General features: G+C 37.9%; 1 protein-coding gene across 4 annotated transcripts; it reads left to right on the top strand.

Annotated features, from left to right (window-relative positions):
• The first annotated feature begins 614 nt into the window (after positions 1 to 614).
• LOC110796618 (EID1-like F-box protein 2) lies at positions 615 to 17,981 on the top strand. Of its 4 annotated transcripts, none has more exons than XM_022001686.2 (3): positions 615 to 841; positions 1,390 to 2,169; positions 7,422 to 7,906. In XM_022001686.2, the coding sequence occupies exon 2, from the start codon at positions 1,405 to 1,407 to the stop codon at positions 2,149 to 2,151; it is 747 nt and encodes a 248-aa protein (XP_021857378.1). In that variant the 5' UTR covers positions 615 to 841; positions 1,390 to 1,404; the 3' UTR covers positions 2,152 to 2,169; positions 7,422 to 7,906. The 4 variants fall into 4 exon arrangements, with proteins under 4 accessions (XP_021857378.1, XP_021857379.1, XP_021857377.1 ...); XM_022001687.2 differs by having other exon boundaries at positions 7,381 to 7,906; XM_022001685.2 differs by lacking the exon at positions 7,422 to 7,906 and adding an exon at positions 17,692 to 17,981 and having other exon boundaries at positions 616 to 841.
• The last annotated feature ends 2,579 nt before the right edge of the window (positions 17,982 to 20,560 follow it).

Raw genomic sequence — 20,560 nt, 5'->3', positions numbered from 1 at the left:
TTTTGTTTCTATGAGTCGCTAATAAAGAAACATATATCTAATCTTGAGTTCGTTTGATGTAAACACCAATTCCCACTAGGTTTGACAACCCTAGATATATATACTGAAAAGATGTACTGAATCGAAGTTCAATCCTTATGACATCTTATCTTTAGATTTGACAACTTTGTTTAGTGTGATAGTCATTTGAGAGTATCATTTAGAAACTATTTAGGAAAGTAGTCGTGATTATCATTAATCGAATAGATTTCTACTCCTCCATTTGGACATACCATATTTTTATGGAGCTTTGATTGTTATAATGCCATATAAACAATCTTGATATTTATTTTTGGCTCATGCAAACATCACCTTGACCAGTCTAGATGTTCCAAAATTCTTGTCAAGTTGATTTTATAGCCTTTTGTGAATCGCATTGAAGCATTTCACATATTTTACCTTGAGTAAATATTTGGTCTGATTTGTGACAATAAATTCATCTATCATTTTAATTTGTGTATAATCCCGCACGCATATAAGACTAGTAAAAAAGAAATGGAGAGAGTATGTACTATAAAAGTAAATCTTCAAACAAGTGACGCAATATAAACGAAAAACGTAAAGAATAAAAATGGACGGATTGAATAGTACTCTGTAAGCAACTAAGCAAGGAGGTCGAAAAGAACGGTGCGAAATATCGTCCTCTCCACTCTTCTCATCAAATCCATTTCTCTCAACTTTTCTCTCTCCTCAACTCGCCGGTACCTGAAAAATCACCCAATTCAATTTGTTTCCCGCTTCCTTTTTCTCTCTCCTCACCTTCAATTCTTGATCTAAATCTTACTTCAAACACCAAGTTCAGGTAATTTTCTTTCCCGCACATATTTGCTCTCCCTGTGTTTGATTTTCATGGTTTACTTTAATTTGCGTTTTATTTCAGTTTTTAATGGTGGAAATCCCTTTATTCTTGTATTTTTAAGTTCATGAATGTAATGCAATGTCAATTGGATTTAGCTTTGACTTTATTTGAATTTTGATTTCCTAAACCTCAATTTATTTTGTTAGAATTCAATTCAATTTTTCTGTTGAAGTTTTAGCCTTTGATTTCCATTGATCTTATTTTGGATTGTGATTTATGATTATGAATAAAATGGCTATCCTTCCATTTGTTGAATTTTTGTATTGGGTACTCAGTTTGGACTCATTTGATAAGAAATGTGCGAATTTCTGGCTAGATTGAATTGGGTACTTATCCATTCGCCTCATTTGTTGTGATTTTTACTGGGCATAGGGGGTCATAGTGGTGGAGAAGAAGTTTGTGTAGGTGTAAGAGCGCGATTATAAGATGAAGGTTGTGGCCTTGTGGGGTTTCTTCCCTTCTTTAGATTTTGATTTGTTGTGTTGTTGCAGATTGGTCCAGAAGACATGCCTTTATCGAAGCAATATCGGTGTATGCATTCAGCGAGTTGTGCCTGTACAAAAGGGCATCTAACAGAGGACGTGATTCTCCTTGTTTTCCAGCAATTAAATTGGAACCCTAAGTTGATTGCGGCTTTCTCCTGTGCTTGTAAATGGTTTGATGATTTTGCAAAGAGAGTTTTGTGGAAAGAGTTTTGTAAGACAAGAGCTCCTAAGATGATGATTGATCTGCATTCTAGTGGTAGTCATAGTGTTGATGGGAGCTGGAGGGCACTTGGAAAATTGCTTATCTATTGTTCAGGTTGTACCAAAGGAGGCTTGTTCAATAACATTCACATCCCTGGTCATTTTGTATATAGAACCCGATTCTCAAGAACATCAGGAAAGAGTTTTCTTTTGCCACAGTGCAGATCAGATGTTCTGTATGTCTCGGATCCTTGTGAACATCTTGACCAAGGGGAAGATGGAGATATTGGATTTTTCAGGGGTATGTTCAAGTCTTTTTCAATGTCCAAGGTTCGCAAGTTGCTGATCAAAAGAAAAGCAGAACTTCACCCTACAGAGGCGTGCCCTTATTGTAAGGCAAAATTGTGGAGTATGCAAGAAGCAAAAATGATACCACAGAGTGCCAGTTGCAGGTTGGGAGCTTATGAAGATTGCATTGAGTATTATGTTTGTCTTAATGGTCACATGCTTGGGCTCTGCACTCTTTTGCCCTTGTCTGAATCCGAGGAAGCATCTGAATTGGAGTAATAATCAAATGAGACAGAGGTACTCTTTATTTTAAAGGCAACATTTTTTGATATGTATTAGCCTAGTATTAATATAAACCCCTTCTTACTGCTTGCCTTACAGTTTCTGTCAGTCCAATTCATGAGGTAGTCAAGATCAGTGTTTCTGTGAGTTATTCTCAGCCATTGCTTCACTCTGAAGCATTGTAATGAACTCACCCGTTTCACACAGAAAATAGAAGAAAATAGGGATTTGAAATAGAAATTTAGGAAAGAACAGGTGAATACGGAGTAGTTGTTTATATATGATAAAGTAAATACAAGGAAAACAAAAGATAGTTCCACTTTCGAGAGGTGGATTCTCTTCCAAGACTACTTTCTCTCAATACAATTCACAATGCTCTTACTTTCCCCTTTTCCTCTATTTAACTACTGGCTCACCTCACACCATTCCCTCTATTCTGACACATAACTAACTTATCATATTCCTCAAAAATATTCTCTCGGTTTCCATGCAACTAACTACAATACATATTACCCATATAGCCCTTCTTCCTTCTCGCATAAGTCTTGAGGACATGTGGATTCCTTTCACAGATGTTGATGACTATCTTCAGTGCTGTCAAAAATGCAGTGAGAGTTATTGCTAACTATGCCCATCTTCTGCAGTCTGTCTCTAGTGTTTTTGAGTCAGCCATAGAGTAAATCTATGCTAAGGAGCATGTACTAGAAATAGGCTGTAGGTCACCCTAGCAGAGAGGCTATCCGCATATCTTTTTATTTAATGTAAACTGTATAAACACATTTAACCTATAAGGCCATAAATCGTCCTTTTTTACTCAATAGCCCATACATGCTTGCTAACAACAGCCTAGTACCATAATATGGTTCCACAAAATACCATTTTGACTTTTGTACTACTTGCACACTCTTTTAGAGTTTTAGCTCTTCTTTTTGTATTAGCCTTTCTAAGTGATATATGTTTCTCTTATTATAAAAAACTATTCACACACTTTGACCTTTAATTTCTTTTTATTTATATATTTCCTCCGTTCCGAAAATTTTGCACCATGGTTGACTTTTACTCATCTAACCATTACTTTGACTTTTGATATCTCAAATCGTGTACAAGTAAAAATTATAAAAAAATAATATTTAGATAATTTATATCGATACGAATCTAACATGACCTCACATGACTAAAATTTTCGTACGTACGAATCACAACAAATGGCCAAAGTCGTAGTGTGAATAGTGTAAAAAACAAATGGTGCGATATTTCCGGAACGGAGAAAGTATAAAATCATTGATTATTTCATGAAATGACCCAGGATTTTGACAAAATGAATGGAATTCCCTCGTTTTTTCAAAAATGCATCAAATATCCCCTATGTTTGTTAAAATGTACTAGATACCCTTCGTTACTAACGGATGTTAACTCCGCTTACCTTTTTGAGGGAAACTTTAATTCCGTTAACTTAATTAACTTCCTCTGCAAAGAAGGCCGTAAGAGAGGCTAGAGCAAAGGTGAATCAAGATCTTTACGCAAGATTGGATACAAAAGAAGGGGAAAAAGACATCTATAGACTTGCTCGAATGAGAGATAGAAAGACGCGAAACATCGAGAGGATTAAATGTGTAAAAGATGTTGATCAAAAAGTTTTGGTGGGAGATAAGGAAATCAAGGATAGATGGAGGTTCTACTTTGATAACTTGTTCAACGGGGATCAAGGGCGCGTTATCGGAGATACAAATATCCCTCGGGGTATGGTTAACCTAGACTTTATGCGAATAATTCAAATGGAATTGAAAAAGGTGGGACGCAAGAGGGCATTGAGGCTCGATGGCATACCTATTGAAGTCTGGAGATGCTTGGGAGAGAATGGGGTTGTATGGTTAAGAACTCTTTTCAACAAGATTTGGGGAAATAATAGGATGCCAATAGAGTGGAGGAAAAGTATTATCATCCCCTTGTACATGGTGATACTCCGTGAAAAATTAATCAGTTAACATAATATGAAAATAAGAGCAGAAGAGGGGAATAATATGAAATTTATAAATCAAATATTCAGATATGTTAGGCATGGATATAATTAATTATTAGAGGCTGAATGGCTATCGAAATTTACCAGAAATTGAAGATTTTCGCTGTTAACGGGTCAGGTGCCCAATAGACGTACTTGAATTACGAATAAACCAACGTTCGATTTGAGATCTAAAATTACGAAAAATTCTCAGACGCCTCAAATTTAGGAAAGACCTTGAATATTTCAGAAAGTTTGGATGAAAAGAACTTGAGTGTGTTTATATAACTAATATAAAGTACTCTCGGTTTGAAAAAGCTGATAATATTACCGTTAGCAACGGCTATTTATTTTCAGGTTTTTGGCAGGAAAAGTTCTACCTTCGGTAGAGTGGGCTGGCCCCTCTCTCTAAAGAGGCGTAAGCACTTCACGCTTGAGCCTCCAAAGAGAAAGATGAACATCCGTTTGATCTTGCCTCCCTTCTTCCAACGAGTTCAGTCAAGCGCGTTACGAAATTATACTTGAAAATAAATAGTCGTTGCTAAAAAACCGAGAGTACCTTAGGAGTTAAATTACCATTACTATCATTTTCCTTATAAAATTAAGTACAAATTCATTCCGATTAATTAATCTAGCTAATTTGATACTGGTTAGGGAGGCTACCAAACGGGTTGTGATTGCTACAAATTTGTTCTCATTGACCTCATTGAATTGTGAAATATAGGATGGAGATATTGAACCTAAGTTCACAAAGTAACATACTTAAGTTAATAGGAAAAGATGTTGATCAAAAAGTTTTGGTCGGAGATAAGGAAATCAAGGATAGATGGAGGTTCTACTTTGATAACTTGTTCAACGGGGATAAGGGCGCGTTATTGGAGATACAAATATCCCTCGGGGTATGGTTAACCTAGATTTTATGCGAATAATTCAAATGGAATTGAAAAAGATGGGACGCAAGAGGGCATTGAGGCCCGATGGCATACCTATCGAAGTATGGCGATGCTTGGGAGAGAGAGGAGTTGTATGGTTAAGGACTCTTTTCAACAAGATTTGGGGAAGTAATAGGATGCCAATAGAGTGGAGGAAAAATATTATCATCCCCTTGTACATGGTGATACTCGTGAAAAATTAATCAGTTAACATAATATGAAAATAAGAGCAGAAGAGGAGAATAATATGAAATTTATAAATCAAATATTCAGATATGTTAGGTATGGATATAATTAATTATTAGAGGCTGAATGGCTATCGAAACTTACCAGAAATTGAAGATTTTCGCTGTTAATGGGTCAGGTTCCCAATAGACGTACTTGAATTACGAATAAACCAACGTTCGATTTGAGATCTAAAATTACGAAAAATTCTCAGACGCCTCAAATTTAGGAAAGACCTCGAATATTTCAGAAAGTTTGGATGAAAAGAACTTGAGTGTGTTTATATAACTAATATAAGGTACTCTCTGTTTGAAAAAGCTCATAATATTACCGTTACCAACTGCTATATTTTTTCAAGTATAATTTCGTAACGTGCTTGACTGAACTCGTTGGAATAAGGGAGGCAAGATCAAACGGATGTTCATCTTTCTCTTTGGAGGCTCAAGCGTGAAGTGCTTACGCCCCTTTAGAGAGAGGGGCCAGCCCACTCTACCGAAGGTAGAACTTTTCCTGCCAAAAGCTTGAAAATAAATAGCCGTTGCTAACGGTAATATTATCAGCCTTTTCAAACCGAGAGTACCTTATACTTCCTCTGTTCTTATTTATATGACACAAATATTTAGTCACGTTTGCCAATGCACGATTTCAAACATTAACATTTTCAATTATGGATAAGAAAAAATTCTAAAAAGTTGATAATTAAAACACATTTATTGAGACGAATCAAACAAGACCTCACATGATTATATTTTTTATTTAGTATAAATCACAAATTGAAATCAAATGAGATTGTGTGAATAGTGTCAAAACTCTTATTGTGTCATATAAATAAAAATAGAGGAAGTATTAGTTATATAAACACACTCAAGTTCTTTTCATCCAAACTTTCTGAAATATTCAAGGTCTTTCCAAAATTTGAGGCGTCTGAGAATTTTTCGTAATTTTAGATCTCAAATCGAACGTTGGTTTATTCGTAATTCAAGTACGTCTATTGGGCACCTGACCCGTTAACAGCGAAAATCTTCAATTTCTGGTAAGTTTCGATAGCCATTCAGCCTCTAATAATTAATTATATCCATACCTAACATATCTGAATATTTGATTTATAAATTTCATATTATTCCCCTCTTCTGCTCTTATTTTCATATAATGTTAACTGATTAATTTTTCACGGATATCACCATGTACAAGGGGATGATAATACTTTTTCTGCCAAAAACTTGAAAATAAATAGCCGTTGCTAACGGTAATATTATCAGCCTTTTCAAACCGTGAGTACCTTATATTAGTTATATAAACACACTAAAGTTCTTTGGTTGGCTATTTATTTTCGCTCAACAGCTATTTATTTTTTCTCGATACTGCGACCGTTACCGCAATCACAACCGCATCCACCATTTTTTTCTATGAATAGAACCTTATAGCTCTTATTTGAACTTTTATGTTCTTGTGAGTTGAACTTAATAGTCATTTTTATGATGACATTGGCGAAAAAATGAATTTAATTACACAAGGTAGCAATTGTAATCCCTAACTGCCTTTTTGGTAGCCGGTAATTAATCGTAGGAATGGAAATAAATCAAAGTGTTATTTGGCAAGAAAATAACATCACAATGTTCATGGTAATGAAACCTTTATTTCAAATTGGTGGTTTTCTTCATAACTTTGCAATCTCATCCAATACCACTTCACAAATGGTAATGGATCATTCATTATCATTACCCTATTGCCTCAAAGAGGCTCCCGCAAGAAGCGGGGGTAAGGGGACAAATGGTAATGGAAATTTATGAAGAAATAGATAATTTTGAGTGAACTATCATTACTAAGAGAATGATTTCCTTACAAATTTACATACAAATTTATTCGATTGACACCATTTATATCTGTCTAATTTAGAAGGTATTAAGTACTTTTCCTACTCTATGTTTCTTTTTGATGAGAATTGCATTTGGCATTGCCTCCATTACAAATTAAATGTCTTGTCTTTTAAACCTGGATCTGTGGATTAGTTATAGAAGGGAAACCTTTTGATTTTATATTAAAAGAATAAAATTTGTTTGCCTCCTCTAGGGACTATGCTAGGTCTAGAAGAATAAACTGATTATGGCCAGGAACATTTGCATGCAGGCATATGACATAGGTCGAACTCTCAAATTTGTCGGGTACTTGGAAGAAGCTTGGTTCATTTTTAATACTGGGTCTAAAAATAGCCAACCGAAGAATGTTTCAAATCCCGGATCTGTGTATCGCCTTAGAACTCCGGGGGTAGACGTGGGAGGACTCTTCGTCTTGTATCCTTGCTGGTTGATTTTAAAGTGACAGAAAGTAAAGGCTTCCACGATTAAATTTGTTTGTACATTGTATGGCTCATGAATTTCAGATGCAGATATTACTATCCGCATCAGGTCTGATTCAGTCCCTTTCATATTCATGGCTGCGTGAATCGCATTCAAATAGTTATCATCAAACTTAATTGTCCTTTTGTCATAAGCTTTTTTTAGTTGTACACTTAACTTGTGTGATGTTGATTCGTTTCCTTTCAAGTCATTGAAACAATTCGCAGGCATTGTATAAACAACCATTGTCGTTCTCTCTAGTCTGTAGCACAAAACAGTACTGGTGTGCAGATACAAACACTGAATGCGTTTTTGAATGAAGTATTTTGGCGTCAACGGGTTAGTAGATGTTTGAGGGAAAAAGAGCTTCTTGAGGTTAATTAGGTGTTTGACCTTTTAAAAAAGCTAATTGCAAGTGTTTGGTTAGGAGAGATTTGGAAGAGAATTTTGGGTGAAAAAGCTAATCATAAAAAACTCAAAATATAGAGCCTTTTGCAATTATAGGTTTGATAAAGTAGGGTGCAAAATAACTATGTCTCTCTCTAGGTGCAAAAAGTCCCTCTCTAGGGTTTCAAGCCGTCAAGTCCTATAGGGTGGAAACCTAGTTTTTCGAGTACAGTTTCTTCGACAAAATCGAGTAGATTTTCGTCAGTATACCAGTCAAGAGTATGGCAGAAGGTTTGATTGAGGATTGGGAGAAGATGAAGTTAACGGAGGAGGAGAACACAGTGTTTGGTAGTGATTTTTGAAGGAAATAATGCCCTTGGTTCAAGTATGCATTCTATGTTAAGTCTAATAAGTGCGGTTCAGTATTAATTAACAAGTTAATAATTCAGTGAGATCAAGTGAGCTGAATGCCTAGCTAGAGGCCGCTTCAGTTCAAGTGGAATTAATGATATTAATCCACAGCTTACTCTTGACTGAACCCGTAGGGTCACACAAATAGTACGTAAACGGATCAAGTATTTAATGGCATTAAATACTCTGTCTATGGATATTCGGAATTGACGGATCTTGGTTTCAGTGGGAGCTGAGATCGTCACAAGCAAGAAATGAATACTCCGGAAACGATGATATTGCCGGAAACGGAAATATGGATCGTATCGGAAATATAAATATTATCCAAGTCGTAGATGTTGCCGGAAACGGAAACATGGTACGTATCGGAAAATATTATCGGAAATGGAAATATTGCCGGAATCGAAAATATTGCCGGAAACGGAAATATTGTCAGAATCGGAAATATTATCGGAATCGGAAAATAATTCCGGAAACAGAAATATTAAATATTTGTTCGAAACGGAAATTGATTCCGGAATCGGAAATATTAAATATTGTTAGTATCGGAAATCAATTCCGGAACCGGGAATTTAATCGGAAGCGTATCGTACGAATAAGCATCGGACGAGGCCTGCCGGACGAGGGCCCAGCACGAAGCCAGGCCATCGCCCAGCAAGCCAAGCGCGCCACACGAACAGCCAAGGCCACGCCAGGCCCAGCGCAAGGCCAGGCCCAGCAGGCCATGGCAGCGCGCGCTGCGCGCGCGCAGCAATGGGCTGCGAGTGGTGTTGCTGCTCGCGTGGGCTTGCGGCTCGCGTGGGCCGAGCGGCTGTGTGGGCTGTGCGCGGGCATGGCCTGCACGCTCGTGGGTCATGCTCGTGTAGAGTTTGTGTTCACATACGAAAACTAAATTGTATAGGATTTGTTTGATGATTAAATTCCTAATCCTAAAAGGATAAAATTAATTAGTTAGAGTCCTACTAGGATTCTAGTTTAACTAATTAGTATCCTAATAGGATTCCAGTTCCTTTTCCATACCTCTATAAATAAGGGCCTAGGATCATTATTTGCAGACACGATTGAAGTATTCAAAGGGTAAGTTTTTGAAATAAAATTAACCATACACTTGCAAACACTAGCCGAAATTCCTAGTAACCTTAAGGGCGATTCTAGTTGGTCTAACTTGAGGCGGATCCGGACGTACTGTGGACTATCTACGGAGGGACGACATTTGGAGTCCTAAAGAGTTGTTCTTGTTCGGTTCGGGCGCAGCTAGGGAAGGCACGCTACAACATGTATGCATCAATTCTATGCTAAATGATTATGTGAATATAATATGCTTTCCTGGCTTTATGGTTTTTCCGCATGATTTATGAATTGTCATATGTATCATAACCTAACAATTTTGAGGATGTTCATGACAAGGGTTACAAAGAACAGGTATCCCTAACCCTAGTCGGGAAGATGTTAACAGGGAGACCGTTTAACGTGGAGGCAATGCAACACACCCTACGCTCGATCTGGAGGCTACGAGAGGACGTTGCGATTCGTATGGTTGAAACCAATCTCTTTCTCTTCCAGTTTTTCTGCGAGTCGGATAAAGAGCGTGTTATGGGAGGACGACCTTGGACCTTCGATGGTCAAGTTTTGTTGATGAAGGAAATAAGTGGGGATGAACAGCCGTCAGAGGTGGTGTTCAGCAAATCGCCGTTTTGGGTCCGCCTCCTGGACGTTCCCTTTGGAAGAAGAAACCCCTCCTTTGCGTATGATATCGGAGAAGATTTAGGTGGTTTCATCGAGTTTGATGACTCGGACCCCCTGGGTTGGGAGGCCTTCATGAGAATCAAGGTGCTAGTTGACATTGACAAACCACTCCGACGAGTGGTTAAAGTCGCTTCTGGAGGAAGGGGTGATAAAGGTGAGAAGTGGATTGGCCTCAAGTATGAACGAGTGGGTGATTTGTGCTTCTTCTGCGGGCGGTTAGGACACTCGGATAGGGACTGTCAATTCTTGGAAACACAACGAGGATCGAGCCAGACTATTGTGTACTAGTACGGGCCATGGTTGGTGGCTTCACCACACAAACGACCTCGTTACATTGCCTCAAACAGGGACAAGGAGAGGAAGTGGGTCAACAGTTTGAGAGGTTCCAAAGCTCCTCGACCACCGAGCTATAATGACACAAATGCAGTACGGTTGGGACCGCCAAGTGCAGCCAGGAAATTGCTCTTCGCTCCAGCAAAAAGTCCGGCGCCATCCCCGCCTCCGGGGTTTGAAAACCACCCCCTTGCCTTGGCCGCTAATCCGTCCGCTGGAGACCAGAATCAGAAGGGATGGACCACTACACCTTCGACGGCAACCCCCCTAGCCACGCCTATGCTACAAAAGGAGGCAGTCCTCAAGCCTTCTGTGCCCTCGACCGAGCCGACTGGGGATGTGGAGCTGTTCCAAGGCACATCGAAGCCAGTGGCTAACCACCCTTCGGTGAAAAAACCCAAGAAATGGACCAAGATATCTAGAGCAGATCAGGCGGGAAAGCAAGATGAGGTTGCAAGAAACGATGTTAAGGAGAGGGGGAAGCGAAGCTATAGAGAAACCGAAGTGGAGGAAGTGGCTGGTGATTCAATGATGGTGGATGGTGACAAGAAAGCAAGATTTTCCGAGGATGTCCTGCCTTCAATTTCTTCTTTACAAGTAGCGGGAGTTGGCACGAGCCAACACCGGGAACATCAATGAATACTCTGTGTTGGAACTGTCGGGGACTTGGCAACCCCCGAGCAGTTAATGCACTACGAAAGTGGTGTGCAATGTATGCCCCTAAGCTAGTTTTTGTTTCAGAAACTATGATTAATAGTTCAATGGCTGAGAATAATAAGACAAAACTAGGTTTTAATTGTTCCTTTGGTGTTAGTAGTATTGGCAAAGCTGGTGGATTGTGTGTTTATTGGAATTCTGATGATATTTCTTTTGATCTTGTTTCGTTCTCGCAAAACCATATCTGTGGAGAGGTAACCGAAGGGGGTGTTTCGTGGAGGTTGTGGGGATTTATGGTTGGCCGGGCACCGCTGACAAGTACAAAACCCGGCTTCTTCTTCGAAACTTGTGCGAGAATTATTCTGGAGCCCTGCTTGTGGGAGGAGACTTTAATGAAATATTGAGTTATGAGGAGAAGGAAGGAGGGGCTGACTCGGAGCGGAGAGCCATTGAGGGCTTCCGTGACATATTATATGATTGTGATTTGCGTGACTTAGGTTTTGAGGGGCAATGGTATACGTGGGAACGGGGGCGCACGGTGGCATCTATGGTACGAGAAAGATTGAATAAGTTCTGTGGTAATGGAGCATGGTGCTCGCTCTTTCCAAATGTCGTGGTTGAGAACTTGGTAAGAATAAAATCTGATCACTCACCCATAATAGTGAGACAGAAGCGGCCCAAGAAAAAGCGCAAGCGAGGCAAAAAATCCTTCAAATTTGAGACTTCTTGGCTCTTGGATGGCTCGTGTGCAGCTACTGTGGAGAGCGCTTGGGTTGACGCAGTGGAACCATGCGAGAAAGATTGGAGAGGACGCTGGGTGCCCTTCAATGTTGGAGTGGGGACAAGTTTTCCAATTTTGGCAAGAAGATAGACAAACTGGAGAAGGCACTAAAGGTGGTCCAAAACCAACCAATATCGGAGACTTATATCCAGGAGAGTTCGGCGATAGAAAAGGAGCTTGAGGAGTTATATAATATACAGGAAGCTCACTGGTACTTGCGATCCCGCTCGGCCGAGATTAAAGATGGTGACCGCAATACAAGTTACTTTCACCATAAAGCATCGCAGCGGAAGCGGAGGAATGAGATTAAAGGGCTAACAGATTCGAACGGGACATGGTGCATTGAGAAGGACGAGTTTGAAGGGATTATCCAACATTTCTATGAGAACTTGTTCACTGCTCAACCACCTTCTGAGGCAGCCTGCAGCGAGGTCCTAGAGGCAATGCCGTTGTTGATCACATCGGAGGTTAATGCTTCGCTGCTCCAGCCCTACTCCAAGGAGGAAATATTCGCAGCCCTTAATGAAATGCACCCTTGCAAAGCCCCGGGTCCGGACGGAATTCATGCCATCTTTTACCAAAAGTTTTGGCACATTGTGGGGGATGAGGTTTCGAGCTATGTTAGCGGCATTCTTCATGGCTACATTTCTCCCAGAGAGGTAAATAATACAAATATTGTTTTGATCCCCAAAGTCAAATCCCCAAAGCTAATGTCCGAGTTTCGTCCAATTGCCCTGTGTAACGTCATGTACAAAATTGCCTCAAAAGCTATTGTAATGAGATTAAAGTCTATCCTCCCGGGGGTTATCTCGGAAAATCAAAGTGCCTTTGTGCCAGGTCGCCTAATAACAGACAATGCTCTCATTGCTCTTGAGCTATTCCATACTATGAAGAAGAGAAGCAAGGGTAAGAAAGGCACAATTGCTCTCAAGCTCGACATGAGCAAGGCGTATGATAGGGTGGAGTGGTCGTTCTTGGAGCGCTTATTACTAAAAATGGGGTTTGCGGAAGCTTGGGTGAAGATGGTAATGAGTTGCGTGTCTACAGTGAGTTACTCCTTTGTGGTTAACGGCAACGTTTGTGGCAGCGTGACCCCTTCTAGAGGCCTCCGTCAGGGGGACCCCCTGTCCCCATATTTATTTATTATCATTGCGGATGCTCTTTCTTTACTGTTGAGGAAGGCGGTGGATGATGGGCTAATCCACGGTGCCCGGGCTAGTAGGCGTGGTCCGGTAATCTCTCACCTTTTCTTTGCAGATGACAGTTTATTGTTTGCCAGGGCCAACCGACAGGAGTGTTCCAAGATTATTGAGTTACTCAATGTTTACGAAGCAGCCTCTGGTCAGAAAATCAATACCGAAAAGTCGGAGGTATCCTGTAGCAAAGGAGTGGATGTGGCGGTGCAAGAAGAGCTCGTGAGGTTACTAAATATGAGGCTAGTGAATGAACACGGAAAGTACCTTGGTATCCCGACGATTATTGGTCGATCGAAAAAGTCTGTTTTTGCGGCATTGAAAGATAGAATATGGAAAAAGCTCCAAGGGTGGAAAGAGAAACTGTTATCAAAGGCGGGGAAGGAAATCTTGATTAAAGCCGTGATCCAGGCTATCCCTTCCTACATTATGGGGGTGTACAAAATTCCTTTGGGAATTCTCGACGACATCCGCTCAATGTTATCAAAATTCTGGTGGGGAAGTTCGAATAACCAGGCGAAAGTGCATTGGTGTAGCTGGTCATCTTTGTGCAACCCCAAGTGCATTGGGGGCATGGGCTTCCGAGACTTAGCAGTGTTTAACGAAGCCTTGCTTGGACGACAAGCCTGGCGTTTGATGTCCCACCCCGAGTCCCTGCTAAGCCGAGTTATGCAAGGAAAATACTACCCCAATGGGGACTTCCTTTCCTCCTACCTTGGCTATGCGGGCAGTTTTTCATGGAAAAGTATATGGGGTTCAAAGGCTCTCGTCAAGGAAGGCCTTATTTGGAGGATAGGGAATGGTTTCTCGGTTGATGTATGGAATGACCCATGGGTCTCTGACGAGCATGGGAGCAAAATCACGGCACCAAAAGTTGCTGATATAACGAGTGTTGCTGACTTTATTGATCCCGTAACGAAGGAATGGGACTTCGAACTCATATCGGCAAACTTTAACGAGCATGACTCTAAGTGCATTATGGCAATCCCGCTAAGTATCCGAGCTCCACCGGACCGCCTTTCCTGGGCTTTCTCCATGGACGGTGAGTACGTGGTAAAGAACGCCTATATGATCGGGAAGTCGTGCAATTTTGATTTGGTTCATCAAGCTTGGGTCAATGTTTGGAAGCTTGGGACTACCCCCAAGGTGAGGCATTTCCTATGGCGGGCCTGTACGGGCACCCTACCGGTGCGGGCTCTCTTGAAGGCCAGACACATGGCGGAGGCGGACTCCTGCCCATGGTGTTCCGACACACAAGAAACTATGTGTCACGCCCTGTTCGAGTGCCCAGCAGTGAAGGACCTTTGGGTGGAAAGTGGTTGCGAAGGAGCTAGTATGCGCTGATGGTTTCACGGACTTTAAAGTCCTCTATGATACTTGGAGTTCGAAACCAGAAAAGAAGAGGCAAATGGGGGCGGCATTACTGTGGTACATTTGGAATAGAAGGAATGACAAGGTTTTCAACAACAGAGATGTTCCCCACCTTGTGGTTCTTGACCGCACCCGTCGATTGGTAGAGGATTTTGACAAGTATACTACCCGAATATATTGGGGCATCCGCAAACCACCTCAACGCAGCCCGAAAGTGTGGCACCCCCCAAGTCCGGGATTCATCAAGCTCAACTTTGATGCCCACTTGGGGGAAGAGGGGTGGGTTGGCCTGGGTGTCGTGGCCCGCAATGCTGAAGGAGAGGTGGTGCTGGCGGGATCGAGGAGGATGAGGGGTAGATGGCCAGCTGAAATTGCCGAATGCAAAGCAGCTCTGTTCGCGGTTCAGCTCGCCAGGAAGTATGGCATGGACAGAATAGTGATTGAAGGTGACAGCCATGTAGTGATCAACAGGCTCTCCAAAGCTGCGATCCACTTCTCGGACCTTGATGGTATTCTTGAAGACGTCCTGTTTGTCAGTTCCCATTTAGATTTTGTTCACTGGTCTCACGTGAGAAGAGATGGTAATTTTGTTGCACATCATTAAGCTAGAGTGGTGCCGTTAGGAGTTGAACAAGTATGGGTAAACCACTGCCCTAGTGTGATATATCCGTATGTACTCATGGACAATTTGTCCCACAATTAATGAATGCACTATCTCTTTCCCTCAAAAAAAAAATAACTACTTTGTCTTATTATTGACTCTATTTGGTTCATAGTGGATTGGAGTACTATTAGAGGTTAATTTGCTAATTCATGTGTTTGGTTGTGAGCGGATTTGAATAGTGATTTGGTCCCAAAACTCCGATTTCCAAAAAGCTGGATAGAGGAGCTTTTTCACTCAGCGGATTGATGAATAAACACCGAAACAAAACTTTGCCCCAACCTTTTTCATGTTCCTCTAATATCCATTCCTCCTTTATGCTCTTTTTCTTCTATTATAGCTACGATTGGAACCTAATTTCTTAATTTTCCAACTTCATTATTTCTCAAATGCTTTTCTTTATTAATTAATAATTACATCAAATCTAAATCTTTATCCGTCCAAAGAAGAGGTGAAATTTTATTTCTTTATTAAAATTCTAGATCTGACTTGGATTAAGAAAGGAAGAGGGTAGTTTAAAGAAGAGGAAGACAGAAAGGAAATAGAGAGGAATTGAATATGATGTTAATACAAAATAAATAAAAAATAGTTTATAGAGCATAAAAATCCCCCATAAAATTTGGGCTTTATATATGGTGGAACGGTGGAGAGATGATTTATCTCTCACAATAAAATAAAACACAAATATGAACTTGAAAATGAAAGTTTTGGGGTTTTGGTTTTAATTATAAAACTCCATGGTTGCACGATAGAGAAACTATTTGAGGAGGATGAACATTTAACTAGAAAAAATTGATGGGGTTTCACTCCTTTTTTTATGAGAAAATGATTTTAAGGATGAAGGGTTGAGAAAAACAATTAGTAGAAGGTACACCCGGTTGCGTGTAGTTCTACACGCAACCGGGTCAAAACTACGTCGTTTTGATAGTTTTTTACCAAAAAAAAAATTAATAACACAAAAATACTTTTCAGATATTTTGGTATCTTTTGACAGTTATATTAGGATAGAATTTTTAAATTTAAAAAACTGCCAAATAAAAAGTCAATAGAAAAGGAAAAAGATTTAGAGAATCAATTAGAATCCTCGTTGATGTCGTCAAAAGAGGAAAACCAAAATAAAGAACATCTCCATCTCCGAAAATCGCAAATTAGGTGACACAGTTGCTCAAATTCGTAAATTACGTATGTGTTAATCTTCATTTATTCAAGTAAGTGTGTATTGATGTTCTTTTCATGTGTAATTTAATTGTTAATTTCATTTATTTTGACAGCTTTTGATAATTTTATCTATTATTAATTGGTCATGGGTTTTCTTTCCACCCAAGAACAGACGTGCATCTTAATCAATGGCAGACGTAGTGTTTATCAACCAGTAATTAGAATTTGTCCTATTTTGTGTTGTTTTCCTTTTCCAATTGAACATGTGCTTTTCTTCCTAGTTATGTGCTTGTAGTTGTAAATATGTACTTTTATGTGAAATAATGTTTTTTTGGTCATAGTTATGTGATTGTAGTTGTAAATATGTACTTACATGTGAAGTAAGATGTACTTTTATATATAGTAATGTGTTTTTGGTCTTAGTTATGTGCTTTTGGTTAAATGTATGTTTTTTTTGTCATATCATGTACTTTTACACCTTCAATGTATTTTTGTTTTACGATTTGTTTTTTATATTTCTTTACACATGTATTGTATTTCTACTCCATATTAATTTAATACATGATACGAGAAATATGGAGTATGAAAAAACCGCAAATAAAACAATGTAAATTGTTAAAGATTTAAATGCAAATAAAAGTAACTAATTGTTTTTGTAAAGATTTGTTAAAATATTAATAGAATCTTTGACTTTTTTTAATCAATAAAAATAACTGATTGTTTTTGTAAAGTAACCATGATATGCGTGGTTTTGGGGGGAAGTTAGTTATGTGATTTTACATTAATTTTTTTTTTGGCAAAAATATCAAAACGACGTAGTTTTAACCCGGTTGCGTGTAGAGCTACACGCAACCGGGTGCACCTAATAATTTGCGGAGAAAAACAAGGAGGAGAATACTCAAGAGAATGGAGGAAATGGCGGTTGGATGGGTGAGTACATGTTTTCTAAATTCCTCTTTTATCTATATATTTTTGGAAAATGGATGGAATTAAGTCAATCTTTGGGTTGTTCGCAAAAAAACAAGTCAACTTTTTTATTATATCTGAATAAGTCAACTTTTATAACCCATCAATGTTAAATAAGTTAGATGATCTGTGACTTGTACTTTCTGTCAACTTATTTAAAATTGATGGGGTATAAAAGTTGATGAGAAACTTTTCGGTTAGACCGCCTTACGACGCGTGTAGAAAAGACCGGGTTTGACAATCACGCTGAACTAATCAATTGTGCTGATTTAGGGTTTTTTATTTTAGAATTTTCATTTGCCTCTGATTCGTTGCGGTGGTTGTGGTTTTAAATTTGAATTCGTTGATTGAATTTGATGTTGCCATGGTTAATTTCTTCAGTCTCGCCACCCATCCCTGGTGGATTCGCTTCCACCGTGCTACCAAATAGACTCGATGCTGCCACCAGATATCATGGCGAATTAGGCGGCAATGAAGAAGTCGGAGTGAGGAATGGAGTCATAAGCCTCGATGTATTTGTATTTATGTGGATTGCAAAAAAATATGTACTCCAATAGTTTTTTTGTATAGATTTTTCTTTTAGTTATATTTTTTTATATTTAGTTATGAAATATAGTGTTTGCATTTTATTTTCGGTTATAAGTAATAAATTATTAGTGTCTTTGATGTCAGTTTTCTAAATTTGTGAGATTTTGTTTAATAGATGAACATATACACTCATACCGTTGTACGTACCCTTGCAGAGAGAAGGAGGTGCTCGCCTCTCAATGTCAATCAAACAATTGATGTAAATATCACACACTTGTAATTCACAATTAGAGGAATTCTGATGCTACTCAAAAAATCCTATGTAACTACAACTTCTCAAATAATAACTAATACTAAAAAATCTTAACTAAAACTTCAAAAATCTTGACTAAAATTCAAAAAAAAATTAACTAAAACGCAAAATAACGAAACTAAATCCACTGAAATCTTAACTAAAGCTCAAAAAAAATTAACTAATACTTTTTTATAACTAAAAGTATGTAATTGAACTTTTTTTTTTTTTTTTTGAAATCCTAACTCTTCCAAAACCATAACTAAAACTTGAAAAATCTTAACTAAAACTCAGAAAATCTTAATTTGTTACATTGCTTTAACTAAATTGTTTTATTGCTTAATAATTGGTTCTATTGCTTTAACTAAATCGTTCCATTGGTTAACTAATATATTCCATTACTTAACTAATTGGATTTCAAACTTAACTAATTGAATTTCAGGCTTAACTAATTAGTTTCATTGTTTTAACTAAATTGTTCCATTGCTTAACTATTTGATTTCAGTGGTTAACTAATTGGTTTTATTTCTTAACTAATTGAAATTCAAACTTAACTAATTGGTTCAATTGTTTAACTAATTGAATTCCAGGCTTAACTAATTGGTTTCATTTCTTAACTAATTGAAATTCAGGCTTAACTAATTAGTTTCATTGTTTTAACTAAATCGTTTCATTGCTTAACTATTTGATTTCATTGGTTAACTAATTGGTTTTATTTCTTAACTAATTGAAATTCAAACTTAACAAATTGGTTCAATTGTTTAACTAATTGAATTCTAGGCTTAACTAATTGGTTTCATTGATTTAACTAAATCGTTCAATTGCTTAAATGAAATGTTCCATTACTTAACTAATTGAAATTCAAACTTAACTAATTGATTCAATTGCTTAACTAATTAAATTTCAGGCTTAACTAATTGGTTTCATTGATTTAACTAAATCGTCCCATTGCTTAACTAATTAGTTTCATTACTTAACTAATTAGATTTCAAACTTAACTAATTGGATTTCAAACTTAACTAATTGAATTTCAGGCATAACTAATTAGTTTAATTGTTTTAACTAAGTCGTTCCATTGTTTAAGTAATTAATATTGGTTTCATTGCTCAACTATTAGGTTCCATTACTTGACTAATTGAATTTCAAATTTAACTAATTAGTTCCGGTGCTTACTAAATGGTTTCATTGCTTCACTAATTAGTTCGGTGGCTTAACTAATTGAATGTAAATCTCAACTAATTGGTTTCATTGCTTAACTAATTGATTTTCGACTTAACAAATACTTTCTTTATATCTGTAAACTTATTTGTTTTATCACTTAACTAATTGGCCTAAGTGCTTAAATAATTGGCTTCAATGCTTAACTAATTTGTTCGATTGCTTAACTAATTGAATTTCATATTAAACTAAATGAATTTCACGAAATCATAACTAAAACTCAAAAAATCTTAACTAAAATCCAAAAATTTAATCTTTACTAAAAATAATTTATTCTTAACTAAATATAACAAATGTGTAACTAAAATAAATTTATTCATAACTAAAACCTATTTAATCATGACTAATATAAATGAAACAAAATTGTTACAATACATGGATATTAATTACATTTCTTTGCAATTTTAAAATACAATTTCTTACTAAACCATTTTATTTATTAACTAAATATAACCACCAAGAAATCAGAGCCACCAGCACAACCACCACAATAGGATGGACATTTCATAACTAAATATAACCACCGAGAACATTTCATAACTAAATATGGCAAAAGTATAACTAAAAAGGTATAATTATTCACTAAAACCAATTTATTTATTACTAATATAATTAAAACAAAATTGAATTACATTTACAACACATATCGAAAATCATATTAGAAGCGAGTAAAAAATGAATTGGAGCAGCCACCATGCCGGCCGCATAATTGTTCTTCCTTCGCTTGCAGCCACCGCCACCAACGCAGCCATGGGCCATCAGTCCACCACGGTTCATTCTTGTGCAATAACCGACGGCGAATTTGTTGCCTCTATTCCTTAGGTGGAGCATGATCTATTTCTCTGCTTGTATAAACACATGATAGCGATAACCACAAACACCTGAATCGCATAGCCACTAGAGAAGCCTTTGTGCCGCGTCGCCGGTCATCTCTTCGATCTGAAGAAACAACAATACAGAATCGTCGATCTTCTCCTCGTCGCCTCTATTCATCCACATCTCTTCCATGATCTCACCGGAAAATTAACAAAATAAATTTAAAAAACTCAAAAACAAACAAATCGCAGCAGTTCCTCTTCTCAATAACTAAATGAATTTCTTCTAAATCAATTAACATTTAATGAAAATAAAAAACTGCAGCATTATAATTGCAGAAAAATCGCAAAGAAATAAGAAAAATCAATCGAAAATCCAAATCAAAATTAATCCAAA

The sequence above is a fragment of the Spinacia oleracea genome, chromosome 2, assembly GCF_020520425.1.
Source record: "Spinacia oleracea cultivar Varoflay chromosome 2, BTI_SOV_V1, whole genome shotgun sequence".
Classification (NCBI taxonomy): domain Eukaryota; kingdom Viridiplantae; phylum Streptophyta; class Magnoliopsida; order Caryophyllales; family Amaranthaceae; genus Spinacia; species Spinacia oleracea.
Note: the sequence above shows the minus strand (reverse complement) of the source record. Positions and strands in the feature narration are given on the sequence as shown.

Excerpts from the sequence above, each read along its gene's own strand:
- LOC110796618 (XM_022001685.2), top strand. The coding sequence starts at position 1,405 with ATGCCTTTATCGAAGCAATATCGGTGTATGCATTCAGCGAGTTGTGCC.